Below are 16,335 nucleotides of genomic sequence, written 5' to 3'. Positions count from 1 at the left end.
AAAGTTCATAAAAGCTGAAGCATGCAGGTACAATCTTTGCAAAAGAATTTAAAAGTGTTAAGGTGAAAAATAAGATTGTTTCAAAGACTTTTTTTTTTTTTTTTTTTTTTTTTAAATTATGAAATAAATGTAATTAGAGACTGAACAGATGGTAACGAAAGACAGTATACTCTGTTAAGCAAACTCTGTATCTCCCTGTTCTGGAAGAATGCTCTCTTTCTTCAGTCTTCTAGATCAAGATATGCTAAAATCCACCATCAGGAGAATGAGGGAATCCAAAAATATTTGTGCAGATGTGGCAGTACTTAAATAATAATGCTTTAAAAAAATGTTGATAACAGTGTTAAGTAAAAATCCTGGTGCTCTGGGTATTATTAAAACAAGACTGTAATTGCCTGAAAATACTGTCCCAAGAATATTTGCCCACCTTGTCCCCTGAGATCACTAACCTCAAATTTAGTATACTCCTATTATGGTAAGAAACTGGAATAAAACTTTGAAGAGTGTTGGAGCTAAAAGCAAATGATTAGTGATCTCTAATTGAAAATTGAAAGTGTGTAACTATGAGCTGTTAATAATTAAACCTCCCATATTTCCATGTGAAAAATCTGCATTTCATTTTAGGTGAGTTAGTTTTGTGGTCAGTTCTTGTGGTAAAAGGAGAGATGGACGGGCAAGAGCTCTGAGAACAGTAATGGGCAGTTTAAATACTTTTCCAGTGCATGTTCTTCACATGTTTGGTAAAAGATAGAGGAAAAGGATCATTTCTTATGGTATATACAGCACTGTGTGGGGCATCTGTATTTACAAGGGTGCCAAGCTAAGTGCTGTTGCTATAAGGATAATGCATGGCAATACAGCTACTATCATTTTGGTACTTTGTTTGGTATGTACATGTAAGTGTACTCTTTACATTTTTTACATCTAAGCTCTATGTATACTGGGTAAAAAGTTTGGGGGTTATTTTGTGATTTATTTATTTTTAATAAGTAAAAAGTGTCAGATGATATTTTTTAAATCCCTCATAAAAATGAGGCAAGCTCAGTGTAAGGTGTATCTGCTGACTGAGGCAAAACCTGACCTTCCCAGGCTTTGCTCTGCCTTCAGTAGTTTTTAAAACATAGCTCTACCTGTGAAAAGACAGCTGAAGTCTGGGTGTTTGGGGCAGAGTGAACATCCAGTTCCTAAAAGTGTCTCCTTGATTGCAATTTACTGTTCGTGAGAAGCATAGCAGTTTCCTGCTCCTTACAGGAGGGCTGCCTGCAGCAGCAGATGGTTTGTGCTGAGCCTGGGTGATTCTGATCTCCCCGTGTGGAGGGAAGGTTCCCTCTGTCACTTGTTCCCCTCGAAACCAACTCATTTGTGATGGCACCGGAGTTACACGTCCTTCAGCAGCGGCAGCATCCCTAGTTTTTGCCAGTTTTGCCTGCCAGCATGATAACCGTGTGGTGACACTGAGAGCTGTACTTTGCCTAGCTCTTTGATACAACACTCATTAAAGTCATGGGGAGTCTTGTAACTGAAGGAGGAGTGCCTGTGACCGTCAGAGCAGCCTGTGCCCTGCATGCAGCCCCAGGTCGGGAGAAATACGTTCCTGCCATAAGTTATGTCAAATACGGCTCCTTTTTTTTTTTTTTTTTTTTTTTTTTTTAACCTTTCTGTTTTATGAGGGGATAATTTGGCAGCAAGAATACGTGTGTTTTGTCGAAACCCGGTGTTTCTCGTGTTGCCTTTTCATTACATGTGCCTGTAATTCATTCTGATAGTTGAGAATGGGACCCTCCCCAGGGTTTCTCCGAAGACGGATTACAAAAAGAGTGAATTATCGTTATATTAATGTATTTTGTTTATTCCTACTGTTCCCGTACACTTGGGTTCTTAAGTCTCTGTGGTATCGCAAAGGAAGAAAAGGGAGCAGTCTCCACTAATTGCATGAGGGGGAGCTAATGGCTTTCCTAGAACAGGGTGGCTTAGAAATTCCTGCTGAAATCGCTGCCGGATTTTACATAGCGATAACAAAGACCGTTCATTGACACAGAGCACCGACAACCTGTGCAGGCGAGCCCGTGGAATTAATTAGATACTGAAGATGCCTGAAATGGGAATCGGTTGTTTCTCCAAATGAGAAAGCTGTTGCAAGAACAAGGAATAGCACATCAGCCAGGGGATCGTGCATTGATGCATCCCCCTGAGCTCAGAAGCCGGGAAAGGTACCACCATCTGCTTATCCTCTCCTTTACCACTTACCGCGGCAGGGAGATGCGATGCGATAGTCCGTTCGCTGGTGTCATTGTGGCAGCCACAGCATTCCCAGACAACTTTGACGGGCGAATTACTGGAGCCGCCTCCTGACGCCTCCCCGCCCGGCCCTTTCCGTGCCCCCCCAGCCGTCCCCCCCCCCCCCAGCCGCGCCCGGCCCCTGCCCGCTCCGCTCCCGGCCTCTCCGCGATGCCCTCCCGCCCGGCCGCCCCCCCGGCGCCGTGGCCCGGCTTCCGCAGGCAGCCTGGCTGCCTCCTGTAAGTTGTGGCGGGGCTCTGCTGCCCCCCCCGCCTCTGCAGAAAGCGGCTTTTTCCTGTTCCCTGCGAGCGTAAATCAGCTTCATCTAAAATCTCGGAAGTGCAAGTCCATCACATCTCCCTCCTAGCCGCCCGCTCCACCTGCGTGAGTCAGACCGCAGCTCCAGCTGCCCCGCTCCGGCGCAGGGCTGCTCGCGGTCCCCTCTCGGGCAAAAGCAGAAGTGGAATCTGCTCACGCGTTCGGCGGCTCCTTCCCCGGTTGTTGTAGCAGTCGCTGACCTCCAGGCACTATGAATAAACAGCAAAGCCGGGAACAAAAGGAGTCTTCTGGCTGCCATTATCTCACATTAACGTAGCGGACGCGCTGCGGTGTGAACAATGCGAGTCTCGTTCGCCGATAATCAGCGAGTACCCAGGCATTCGGATTACCACGGCAACGGGCGACGGTAGCCCGCTGGGTGGGTGTGTTTTTGTTGTAGGGGAGCAGCGGGAGCGGGAGGCCAGGCGCTGCACTGAGCAGGGTGCTGCGGGCAGCGCTCGGGGCGCGTTCCGGCACACGTGCGTAGGTCGGGCACGGGCCGAGCGGGGATGTGCCCTCAGGTGCAATAAAGGTTAAGCCGCGTTTGCCGAGCTGAGAATGATCGTAAGATAATTTCAGCGTTTCGGGAAGGTAACAGGTGGCATGTTAACGACAGGGCTGTTGCCGGCGGACCGTGCGGCTGGGATCCGGACTGTACTAGCGCGGTGCATGGGCTGATATTCGACATGGAGACGGGGTGATGCTGCAGCCTGCTTTTCCTTTGAGCAGAGAGACGCCGTGGTCTCACGCTGCCGGGCGGTGACCGCCCCCACGGCTCTGGGTGTTGCAGAGCATTTATTTCGCTTAACTGCACCGTGTGACCCACGCTGAGTGGTGTGACCCGCGTCTCGGAGCGCACCCATGTGCGTGTGCAGGGACATCGGTGAAGGCAGGAACATGGCAGGGCTGTTTGTGAAGGGGTGCGGGTGATCGCAGGTCCAGAAGCACCGGGGTTAATCTCGTCGTTGGCCCTATGCATTTTCTGATTGCAGGGCTGGGTTCAGATGCACCAGCTCTTGGTGAACACGTGGCTGCCTGCAGTGTCAGGCAGGCATGTGGTCCCTTGCAGCCAGTGGGACGGGCAGGCAGCACCTGGTCCTACAGGCCCCACGGGCCTTGCTGGCCTGTAAAGTAAAACTTGAAGTCTTTCCATTTCTAAAGGTGCTTTCCACCATCTGCAGAGTGCCATGGCTGTATGGATGGCGAGGGGTTCTAGTATCTAGCAGAGCAGCATGGGCAGGTGCTATGAGCCTCCAGGCTGACAACTTGCCTTCACCTACTGATTGCCTCACCTTTGCCTACCCACCAAGCTCAAGGTCAGGACCTTTCTGTTGTTTTTTTTTCCAAGCAGCTCAACCGAGTCATCCTTCATTTTACAGTGAATGATGGGACCTCTTAACTGCTTTCAGCCTTTCTCTTTAGTTCATGTTGTTCATAGCCCAGTACAAGCAACATCCAGTATTGAGGCAATGCTTGAGACAACTCCAGAGATGGCTGCTCAGTGCTTTTGGAGTCAGGAGCTTTGCATAAGGATGGGGAACGTGGTCATCTGTTTGAAACCAATGGACTTGAGAAGTTTTGTAGGGATGATTTTGGGAGCTGGATGTTTCTCCAGAAGACCTGAATGCTTTTAAGAAGTAGAGAGGGAGACAGAATTTTGCAGAAGGTTCCAAAATGGCTCTTTTCATATTCACATTACATAGTTGCACCCATTGATTTCTATGGGCTCTGTCCATATGTGTTTGTTGAATTAATTATACAGTGAGCCTTAATTTATGCCACAAACTTCTTCAAATAATACTGTTAAATACAGAGAGGTATTTGAGAAAAGTATACAACCCATAGCTGTCATTGGTGGAAAGTAATTTCCTGCAGCCATCCAAAGCCACTGCTGGCATTCACACTTACACCATTCTCATTTCCTTTGTCTTTCATGTAAGTACCTTAGGGCACCTATACACAGCACTGGCTTATAGTTTGCTTTGTGCTGTAAAGATGTAATGAGTCTTTGTTGTCTTTACAGTAAGTCTTCATGTTTCCTTGCTGACTTACACCGTCTTTGCATTCTTTCTATGTTAGTGTCTGCTTGCTCTGACTCTTCTTCCCTGTGAATAGGCTGTATAGAATGGTTCCTACAGCATGCGTAAAACACAGCACAGAAAGTCATGATATCTTATTTAATGTTTTTTTTTGTAATAAAATTGTTAATAATTATTCTTTCTACTACCTACAAACTGAACTAAAAGTATTCTGATGTCAGAGAGCTTTGAGTGTTTGCATTGAAGTATTTCAGCTAAATGCATTAGCCATGATAATGCATATGTCTAAGTTGGTGAGGCATTTGTTCCTCTGCAAAAATAAAATCTCAACAAAAATGAGAAGTCGGTTGTTTCCTTCTAAGTGTGGGGCTTCTCAAAAACAAAACAAATGCAGAATGTTTCTGATTGCCAGTAAGGAGAAACAAAATTCAGTTTCCCAGTGTCTTTTCTTCATAGAAGTCACAGTCAACTACAGATTGAGTGGAAGTTTGACCAGAAATAACAAAAAACAACAACAACACAAAAATGGGACAAATTAATTGAAGCTATGGAGCATTCTGGTGTTGCGGGGAACTGCTAATACTGTTCTATCTGTTTTTGTGATTTTATTTTTAAAGAAGTAATTGGCTTTTGTTTATACTGGTAAGAAAGGGGTAAAAATGCAGTTAGATTCATGCCTGTTCGATAACATGAATTCAGATCACCTTTTTGGTGTGTTCAGTGTATGTGCTGCACCGTGCAAAACTTTCTCTTACAGAGTATGCTTAGAATAGGTGGAATTGCTAATCAAGAAGGGTTGCTAATTGAATCCATATTCATAATTAAAGCTATGCAAGCATTTGAGAGTTCATTTGAGAAAACCAAGTACAGTGAATTCTAAACCTGAATGAGGGCAAGTAAAGCTGCATACCTTGTGAGACTGCATAGTATAGGAAATGCATGTATTAATACTAGAGTTGTGAAGGGCTCTGTGTCTTTTTCTGATTGTGGGATTTGTCTTTTTCTTTTTTTCTCACTGCAGATAAATGGGATTTTAGGGTGGAGAAGAGAGGAGAGACAGGAAGGAGCCTGGATTCTTGTTTAGCAGTAGTTGTTGCGTTAGTTTGTATTAAAGTGGTGTCACCTAGAGGCTCCAGCCAAGAATACAGCCGCAGGGTGCTCTCACCCTGCATGCACGCTCTGTTCAGGGCAGAGGCACAGGCACGGAGAGTTGCCACCTGCCAGGGGGTGCTATGGCTGCTGTGTGCTTGGATTGCTCTGCTTTCGGCTATGTGCTATATAACTTGGCTTTTAGATATATAATTGCAGAGGTTAGATCTCCAGAATTTCAGTCTGTGTTGCCAGGTGTGTGCTGCATAAGAAGTGAGAAATGACAGTCAATGTTATTTGGATAATGACCTGCTCTTATTGAGGTCAGCTGAAGGAGTTGTGATAGATTTCATAGATTTAAAGAACTGCGTGGCCTTTGTGTGCGTCAGCCACCAGCCCAATGGAGCAAATGCACTTTGGAGGCATTACAGATCGCCACAAAACTGCACAGTTGACTTGAGGGTAAGGAGCAAAGAGTAGTCACTGGAAGCCTAACTGTGCAAAACCTGATGTCAGTGCTTGGAGGGAAAATGTTTTTTTTGAGAAAGCCAACATCTGGTGCTTTTCTTCAATAGTTGTTAGATTATTTTTGTGTGTGTGTTTAAAATAGGGAGTGATTTAAAAATGTAGCGGTTTAGACACCTGGGCTTCCCAACAAGAGTTGTGGCAAATCACCAGGAAGATACTACTCCTCCACAGTATGTAAAGTACCAATTCCCTCTGGATGTGTACTTCACTAAACAGCCTGAATCTCTCCTTCCTCAATCACTGAAGATGTGTAAACAGAATATCTGATACACATACAATTGCTTTAATGACAACTGTAGTTTTAGTTATGTAAACATACTTAAAGTGCAGCATTTCCAAATAATGCCACAAATCATGTGTGAGTTACAGTAATTCCCTAGCTTTTATTTACTATATGGAGCTCACTTTCTCTTAAGCTATTTTTATTAGAACTAGTTGACGATCTGTGTCTGACGCAAGTCTGTAACTATTCTGAAGAGTTTTGTTGTCTGATTGGTTCTAGCACTCGGAATTAAGAGATGTGCCAGTGTACCTCTCTGGCATTTGTGCTGTATTACCAGTGGCTTGAATAGGTTTGCCAGTAGCTAAGAATCTCCTTACACCTTGGTCACAGTTTCACTACATCATCACTGAAGAAGCATTTCACTTCATCTCCTCCTCTTTGCTCTATGGCTTCCTCTGCTGTTTGGCCTTTCATGCTGACCAGTAGCTTGTGTAGGTTCATTAACAGTGTTATAAATTCAGTCAGTACTCTTTTAGTGGACTCCAGCTGAGCCTTAACTGACTCACTGCCCTCCAGGGTGTAGTGAGAGACTTAATTACCCTTGTGCCATTGGACAGGGACAACATTGCAGGCGGCACTTCACTTGGCCTGGAGACCTTGAAGCTTCTTTGCCTACTGGCTGCCATTTTCAAGCCTTGAGAAAGGGATGTCAGAAATATGCAGCCCTGTATAGTAACAGCAGAAGTGAGTGCTCTTTTGCAAATGAGAATTGGTCACATCTCAATATAATATTTACATGGATTTGCCTATGATAGTGGGAGTATTCCTTTGGGTTGTCTTAGGACAGAAATGCAAGTTAAAGGAGTGGAGAAGTGGAAGGGCAAGTTATCCTGTAGCTAAGTGCTGTGTATTTTAGCATGTCTTACTGTTTTAAGCCAGAGAGACATTCACACAGTAGAGATGCAGTGAATGTTGTGTCCAGTGTAGCAAAATCAGACTCAAACACATATGTAGGGGGTGATAGCCAGAGTGTTGCATCATGGAGTTCAAACCAGGAGAAACATTCCTCGTTGCAGTAGCTGAAGGAAAACTTGTGTGAAGTGACGTCTAGCTCAGTAAGTGCACATTAGGTGTGTAAGTTGTTGTTCTACGAAGCACACCTGTCACTATTTCTGAGCTAAGTTCTGTATTGGACAATGTGGAGTCATGTGGTTTGATGTGTGCAGTGCACATTTCTCAACAAATCTATGTATGGTCTTTTATTCTGGCTGTCATGTGTCAGGCTGGGTTTCCTATGCTGGCGGCTTTCATCATATGTCAACAGTATGGCTTCTTGAAGTTACACTTTACCGTAATGTGGTAAAAATTGAGTGATACCCTTCTTTATAATTACATGAAGTGATTGCATAATCTGCGAGAATCTAGCTCAACCTTCGACTAACAAATGCTCTGACTCTACATTTGGATGAATAATAGATGAATTCTTTTCTGTGTACCGTAAAGGAGAATAGGAAAGAGAAACATACTTTTGTGGCAAAGAAAGTGAAGAAATGGGTACAACTTCTTATCATAAGCTATGGCATCACTATCTCAAAGCTTGAGCATGTGTACCAGCCACACTGCTTATTTGCATTAGAAGAGCCTTCAGCAACTCTGTGGTTTGATCCCTGTCTGTCATTGCCCTTCTTATTTACTCCTGCACTTACAGAGTATTTTCTTTGTCCCTCAGGTTTTGTTACCTGTTGGCAGCACATCATTAGGGAGTATACAGGAATGGCTGCAGTGAGTCCTGTAACTGTTTATGTCGTAGCAAGATCTTTGTAGTCATTGAACTATACAAGTATCCATATGTGCCATAAGTATAGTAAAAGATCGTGGAGCAGACACCATCAAAAACCAGCAAAGGAGGAAGCAAAGTAGGAGGCATCATTCAGTGCAGGAAAAAAGAGGAGGGCTTTGTAGTAGTTACACATTGTGGGTTAGTCATCATTCATCTCCATGTTGACGGAGGGACTCACTGAAACATTGCGTCACTTGCAAATATTAGTCACCATTGTCTGAGACTTTGAGGGAGTTCAGGAAGATTATCAACCTTGTAAGGGAAAATATTTTAAAGAAAAATGGGCTAAGAGGACTCACTGATTGCAAGGCACTAAATATGCCCTTATTCACACATCATTTTACATGCATGCTGTCAAGATAAACATTACCTGTCAAGCATCTCATATAGAATTAATGTTTTCCATTAATTTTCTCTAATTATTTGTTAGGGGAAATTATTTTTTTCCCTAATTAAATTCATTTTGTTTTATTTTATTCTATTATTACTTAATTCAATTTGGGTATTTTGAAACAAACGGGTCAGTTTAAATTCATCATTATGTTCTAATATGGTGCTGTTGTGCTGATGCAGCTATATGGAATTTGTTTGAAATTTACTAGTTGTTTACTAGTGTAAAATGTACTCACTATTTCATTTCAGCTTAGCTGCTATTGGTATTACCAAGATTATTGGTCACTTTGGACATGGGCAGTTTTTATCACACGTGCACACGCTTCTTTGTGCAATGTAATTCCGATTCTTAAATGATTTATGATAGACTTTATGAGCTAGATGGAGAGCAAACACAGATGTAGCCCTTCTTTTTGGCTCATGGAAGAAAAGGGAGAAGTGGCCCAAGCCTGTATGCTGTTCTATAACACAGGAGATTCACCTCCCTGGTCTGCCCCAGAGCACACACTGGGCCACAGGCTGCTAAGTTGCCTTGCCAGTTTTGCTTGAGTTACCTCCGAAGTCCCCGTAGCTTAGGCTTTGAGGCACTCCCATACATTCCTAGGAGAGCCTGTATGGATTCTTTTGACATGATAGCTCCATGAAGAATTCTAGTCATAGTTGGCTATACAAGCAAAAATGCTATTCTTGATAAAAAAAAAAAAAAAATACAGGTAAAGGTCTTATGGTAATGAAGGAGCAATTCGTATGCTTATTAAATGGTTTATATCTAGGTGAGGAAAGATCATGTGTGTATTTGTGTACATATATGCAAATAGAAGTCTAATTTACAAGTTAATGGTATGAGAACAAGGAAATTTCAAATGGGGATGTATTTTATGGTGATAGGATTAATAGTTACTTTCACAGAATTTAACATATGTCATTAATTACATGGTGTGCACATATCACGTGTTCATCTTGCAACCATTAAAGTTTTTCTATGAAAAGAACTGTAAGAAACAGCTTACAAATTGTGACAAAGCTAATGGAAAAACCCAGTCTTCTCATCCACATATTTATCTGAAAGATGTGTTGTATATCTGCAGTTGATTTTCTAGCATGCTGATTAGCTAATACTGTTTTTGGCATGCAGCTTATCCGTCGTGTGGGAGAACACTATCTGAATTTCAATTTACTTTTCAGAATGATGTTGAACTGCTATTCCTTTAAAGGCTCTTCTGGCCATTTGGAGACCCAGTGCAGACAGTTGAGCTGCAGTCTAGTCTCAAAATCTAATTGAATTGTTATGAGGCAGCTGAAGCAGTGATTGTTGAAGAGCTTGAGATGGATTGCAAAAAAAATGAGTGTTTCTGAGCAACTGGCTTAGTGTCCCCTTTTGAAAATCTGCCCTTGAGTTTATTTTCACTTTCACTGGTAGCAGACATTTATGGTAAAAGGCCTGTATTTTGATATAATCAAGGAATTCATTTGTTCTGTGTGGTTTTGGTGAGATCACATTGCTATTGAAGAAGAAACTTTATGCCTCTGGGAGTGCTAAGCTAAGAATGGGGAAAGGAGTGGGGAGTTAAGGTAATGCAAAGTGTTAATCCTGTGTTCCCACCAGCAATTTGCCACCATTTAACCTTCCAGAATCTCATTCTCCTAAACGTTTGTTTTCACAGTGATGGGTCTTTCCCTTACGACTCTGTTCCCTGGCAGCAAAATACCAACCAGCCTCCAGGTTCCTTATCAGTGGTCACTACGGTATGGGGTGTGACTAATACCTCTCAAAGCCAGGTAAGCTTTACTTTTATGTTGCTTCCCTGCTAGATTTGTTTTTTTGATTAATGCTTGCAAAATGAAAAGCCTTTGGGAAAATTCTCTTATGATCATTGACATGTCTGTGTTCTCTTTGTTGTGCGTACTGCTTTACTTCTTTTTTTTTTTCTTTTTTTTTTTTTCCTTCTTTTTTTCCAGTTATGTTCTTTTTGAAAGCAACAGAAAAGAGGTGACTGAGAGCTTCAATCAGCAATCCACTTAGCTGCATGCAAATGTCAGGATAGGGTATAGCACATATTTAAGCACAACAGACGTGGCTTTGGTGTGATTATAAACCTCCTAGGAATTCTAGTTTGAGGGGGTTTTTTAATTAAAAACAGTATTTCTATCTAGATTCTCAAAATGGCAACTTCTGCTGGTTTTACCTGGGACTGTGGCATACTACTGGGCTTCTGAGATCTGTTTGCAATCTGTACCTCCATGCCAAGTTACTACCAACTCTAGGTTAACTCTCTTCAGCCTCTCTGTTGGTACTGCCTTACTTTGCTAATGTATTTCAGTATGCCTTGCAGCAAAATCAGGATCTCCAGGCGAGAGACATTTATTTGGTTTTCATTCTGTTCTGTCCATCTTTACTCCAATTTCTCTTCTCCAATGTGTTAGAAAAAATAATGCAGTGCAAAATTATGCTATATGAAATAAGCAGCTTCAATGAAAAGAATACTGGTTATCTCTGGTAGCGTGCTCTCCAAGGATTGTAACACAAGTCATACTCATAGTCAACATAGCCTTTTTTTACACTGTGGATAAATTGCCTTAAACACATTGCCATGTTTTGTGGGCACAAGTGGTGTGTAAATCCAACCTGGTTTTGGAAATGGAAATATTTCTCAAAATATTATTAGATCCCTTACCAAATTTCTCTGTTTGTGTTTTAAAAGTTTGGTTAGAGAAACAGAAACAAAAATGTTGTGAATTGAGTCATTTAAAAAAGAAATCATTCAGGAGCAAAGTCGTATGGATAGTCAGATGGCAGTTACATCAACACTGTGGCACAGTCTTCTTTCAAAAAAATACAGATAGGTAACACCAGACCTCATTTGTTACTGCTGATTTCTTTTTAAAGCCAAGGTATCCCATCTGGGAGAGGAACAGCTGAGTAAATATAAATGTATAGGTCCATAATAGCATTGGCCAGAAAATGGGAAGATAGACCATTGCAGAAATGTTTTGTGCTTAAGATGGAAAAAGAAAAAATGATTCAGTGTTTTCTTCTATCTTAAGAACACTGTTATATTATTTAAGCTCTTCATGGTACTTCAGAGAAATGTGCAGGAAAGGAAAACAAGTGCTTTGGTGAAAGGAAGAAAATGCTTCTTCAGAATTACTGCAAGGAAGGGGTGAAACTCTAAAACATGAGGGTTGGCTGTAGCTGTTCAGAGCAGATTGAGACAAATGACACGATTTCCCATAAGACTTTGTGCTCCCTGAGGGAATGAGCTGAACTCACAGATTTCGTATCACAAATCTCAAAACTGGATGAACTCAACACCACCTTGTGGTTTGGTCTTTTGCAAGAACTGTAACTCCTAAATTTCTTCCTAAACAGCAGGCAGATTTCTATGCAGGTAATCCCTGGACCATCATGCTTACATCTCAAAGAAAGTCATATCAGCTTCGATTCAATTGAAAAAAAAAAAAAAAAAAAAAAAAAAAAAAGATAATTCAAGCAAGCAAACAAAATTGTACAAAACAGGCTAAGCCATGGAAATACATAGTCATAACAGTTTTTGCATCAGTAGTGTCCTTTGCAGTATGTCTGTGGGGCTGCATACTTGTAAGTCATTTTGAAATCCTACATAAACAAAAGAAACTGAAAATAAAGAAAGTGCTTTCTCTTAATTGGATAAGTGTCACCTAAAGAATGCGGCTCTAGCAGGTCTTTATTGAAACCTTTTAGTAAGCACTCTTGTTAACTAAGTAGAATCCAAACTACCCCCTGTGAAGGAAAATTAGATATCACAGACTCTTGATAATTTGGAAATGGGTAAAGAAGAGATCATCAGAAGCCACTGCACCTAGGCTTCAACAAGACATGTGCTCGTTAGAGTTCGGAGTAGAAGATGGTTATATTGTACAACACTATTTGCTTGATGTAGTTCAAAGTACATCCCCTTATTCTCTTTTTTTTTTTTTACTCACAGGTGCTGGGAAATCCAATGGCAAATGCTAACAACCCTATGAACCCAGGAGGAAATCCCATGGCTTCTGGGATGACTACCAGCAACCCTGGAATCAACTCCCCTCAGTTTGCTGGACAGCAGCAACAGTTTTCAGCCAAGGCAGGCTCCACTCAGCCATATATACAGCAGGGCATGTATGGGAGACCCAACTACCCTGGAAGTGGAGGCTTTGGTGGGAGGTAAGGTTTACCTGTGTAAGGCAGAAAAGGGATGTAAATAGTTCATGAAACTTGTTTTAGTGATGTGATGGAAGTGTCACACACTCATTTTAGTTGCGTTAAATCTCAGTAGCTATTTTATGCTGGTTAACTAAAGTGAATACTGCTTTTACAGTGTCAGAAATCAGCTACCCAAACTGCAACAGAATTCATCACAGTAAATGGAAATGGCTTAGGTCAGTCAATTAGTTCTAATAAAGCCCCCAAATAAAGTTTTAATTAAGAGAAATTGTTAAATAGACCACAGGCTTAGGAATGATTAACATTTAATAAGGCCAGGTTGTGAAAGATATTGATGACATAATTTATGTGCTTGTATGAAGGAATAAACTTGAGCTTTGGGCAAGGTAGATTCTTACTGGTGGGGTATTTCTGCCCAAAGACTTGCAATGCAGCAGCTATTCTCGAAAAAATAAGTAAATAAATGGAAGGGTGTAGATTTTGTTAAGAGATGTGATCTAACTGTGTATTTGTTTTGGAGAAGTAAATAATGCATTTGCAAAATAGGCCAAAAGTGATAGCCTGGGCTTTGTTAAATTTTGACTTTCTATATCTGTCCTTTGTAAAGAAGAGTAGTAAGTCCACTTAACAGAAACCACTATTTATGGCCCCTCAGCAAAGACTGCTGGAAAGGCTGTTAACATAATCAGTCTAGTGTGAAGCATATAAGCTTAGAACTTGGATGTCTTTATCTCTCATCTCCGCCACTGATCTACTGAATGACCTTGAACATGAAGTTTCTGTACCTATATATTAACATCTCTAAAATGGGCACAGTAGTACTGACCCATATTTATAGGGATACTTGAAGTCTTGCAGTTGAAAATGCAGGATTTAGTTTCAATTATATTATGATCAATAGAAGACTTGGCTAGGAACTGCAAAATTCATTGTGTGAGATCTGGAAGAGCTGATTGCAGTGGGTCTCTCCTGGCTGCTCTGCTCAGGTAGAGGGAGGAGTGCTTTTGCACTTGGCATAGTTTGCCACTGAGGTAGGTGAATGTGCTTCTGTGGAGGCAGCTCTCTGTTCATGCTGCTATGCAGTCTGTCCCTAAATTACTGGGAAATGGAGCATGCATTAACTTTTTTTTTTATTTCAGCTCAATTTCCCAGCGAGTTGCAGAGCTGCTGCAAAGCAGTTTAGTGCCCCCCAGCAAACAACCCGGGGGGGGAGGGGGGAGAGAATGCCTTACAGTCCTGGTGGCACATGAGCAGCTCTTGTATCTCATTTATACATTGAATTCCTCCTCCTGCTCGCTCTCACTGGGAATTGGTAACATGGTTTTGAAACAGTTCTTCAAGATGTGGAACACTGAAGTTCAGAACAAAAGCAGACGTGTCTTAGTTGTTTCTTTCTATCTTTTTTTCCTGGTCAGTTACCCTGGAGGCCCCAATACTCCCGCAGGGATGGGCATCCCGCCTCACACCAGGCCACCAGCTGATTTCACCCAGCCAGCGGCTGCCGCCGCCGCCGCTGCAGTTGCAGCTGCAGCTGCTACAGCAACAGCTACGGCTACAGCCACTGTGGCAGCCCTTCAGGAAACACAGAATAAGGACATGAACCAGTATGGACCGGTAAGAATGTAACCCTTATGACTTCATACCTGCCTGATTTGGACCATTACAGGGAACTGGTCTGCCTTCCCTCTATTTATTTAGGGTGCCAACCTATATTTTTGCATGAGCATGGTTATGAATGCTTATGAGAAACTGGTGGAATGTATATATGTTGCTATGAGCTGAAATGCCCCATTTTTCCCCAGTGAGTCTGTCTTTTGTGATCATAGATTGTCCCTTAAAACAATCAAAGAAAGATTACCTGAAGTTACGGGTACATCTAATGGAATGTGTTATTGCTGCCTTTGCTAGTCCTGTGAACCTCTAAACTTGAGTACCTGCTGAAATGTTTCAGAATCTCAGAATAGATTTTGTACTGCTTGAGTAATTGCTTATTTTGCTGACTGCAGTCAGTTTGTTTTCTCCCTTCAGACAAGGAAACAACAATAGAAAAGAGATTTGCTTTTTAATAATTCCGTCTGCCTGAACAGCTATGTGAGACATGCATTTCTGGTGATCCATAGCCTCCAGCACATCATGATTTGCTGTAATATTTTTTTTTTTTTTTCTGAAAACAAACAAGGGTTCGATTGCTTCAAGTTCTCTCTTTTGCAAACCTCTCAGAGTTTTGAAGTGTATGGGCCCATATGCCAGATGATGTAATGAAGAATAGCATCTTAGAAATTGTAGCACAGTGTATGCAGTGAGCTTTGTAGCCTAACCGTTATAGACTAGCATTTTTAAACTGCTCATTGCTCATTGTAGATGTGCCTGTCTGTCTCTCTTATGCCTTTTATGATTGTAAGTAAGTTTTTATTATAAATAACATCGCCACCCATCTAAAGCTGGAGAACGTTGAAGGAAAATGCGACATAACACATCCCTTCTTCCCCCTCCCCCCCCCAGAAGCATGTTCAGCCCCGTCCTCCCATTTTAAATGCATGTCGCATTTTATTCTTTTTTTTTTTTCTTCTTCTTCCGTTGAAGGTTTGTTCCTCTTTCCAGATGGGTCCAACTCAGGCTTACAACAACCAGTTTATGAACCAGCCTGGTCCTCGTGGCCCTGCTTCAATGCCAGGCAACATGAACCCAGCAAGCATGGGAGCAGGAATGACACCTTCCAGCATGAGTGGGCCACCCATGGGCATGAATCAACCTAGGCCTCCTGGAATGAGTCCCTTCAGCACCCATGGGCAGAGGATGCCTCAGCAAGCCTACCCAGGCCCACGGCCTCAGTCTTTGCCTATACAGGGCATAAAGAGACCGTACCCAGGAGAGGTAGGAAGTTCTCTAGCTTATTTTATGTAGTATAAAGCACTATGTTGGCTGAAGGTTGCGATATGCTGGATAATGTGTGATATACATCTCAATACAATATCTTTGTTCCAAACTTGATAGGAATACTGCTTGGAAAGTATGAGTGACAGCAGCTCTTGATCTTCAGCTTCCAAAGTACTCAGATCAGTCCATGATATATCAGTCAAAATTACACTTGTTAAAATCAAGAAAGGCCCCAAATCAGCTGAGTCCTCAAAATAACACTTTGAGGTCCATATGCTAAGTGGTGGAGTCATAGACCTTAAGCAGACTTCCTTCACAAGAGTGGATTTATTTCACTTGACAAATTCAAAGAGATGTTGAAGGTGAAATACTTCATTTGAGCCCAGTACGTATGTGGTCTGCATTTTCGTGAATGGTTTTATTGTTGTAAGGAAGTACAGGGCATACACTGTATAAACACCAATAGTAATAACATTAATTTGAGGAACAACTGCTTTCCAAACTTCTTAAAGCCTGATTTTCGTGGGTGCTTAGATGAATATAAATCATGCTGAGCTCATGTCCCTCT

The 16,335-nt window shown here is 42.1% G+C and overlaps 1 protein-coding gene across 25 annotated transcripts in view; it reads left to right on the top strand.

The window, feature by feature from the left end:
• ZMIZ1 (zinc finger MIZ-type containing 1) overlaps nt 1-16,335 on the top strand; it is a 318,620-nt gene that overhangs the window by 273,567 nt on the left and 28,718 nt on the right. For 12 of the 25 annotated variants that reach the window (XM_072339687.1, XM_072339699.1, XM_072339693.1 and 9 more), the window contains 4 exons: nt 10,372-10,486; nt 12,673-12,890; nt 14,306-14,504; nt 15,474-15,764. In XM_072339687.1, the coding sequence (XP_072195788.1) occupies nt 10,372-10,486; nt 12,673-12,890; nt 14,306-14,504; nt 15,474-15,764 (823 nt within the window). Of the gene's footprint in view, nt 1-2,548; nt 2,975-3,011; nt 3,160-3,776; nt 3,912-10,371; nt 10,487-12,672; nt 12,891-14,305; nt 14,505-15,473; nt 15,765-16,335 lie in introns of those variants that run through there. The other 13 variants (XM_072339697.1, XM_072339691.1, XM_072339690.1 and 10 more) reach the window with 4 other exon arrangements.

This window comes from Excalfactoria chinensis, chromosome 6 (assembly GCF_039878825.1).
Source record: "Excalfactoria chinensis isolate bCotChi1 chromosome 6, bCotChi1.hap2, whole genome shotgun sequence".
Lineage (NCBI taxonomy): Eukaryota > Metazoa > Chordata > Aves > Galliformes > Phasianidae > Excalfactoria > Excalfactoria chinensis.
This window is presented reverse-complemented; position numbering and strand designations above follow the sequence as displayed.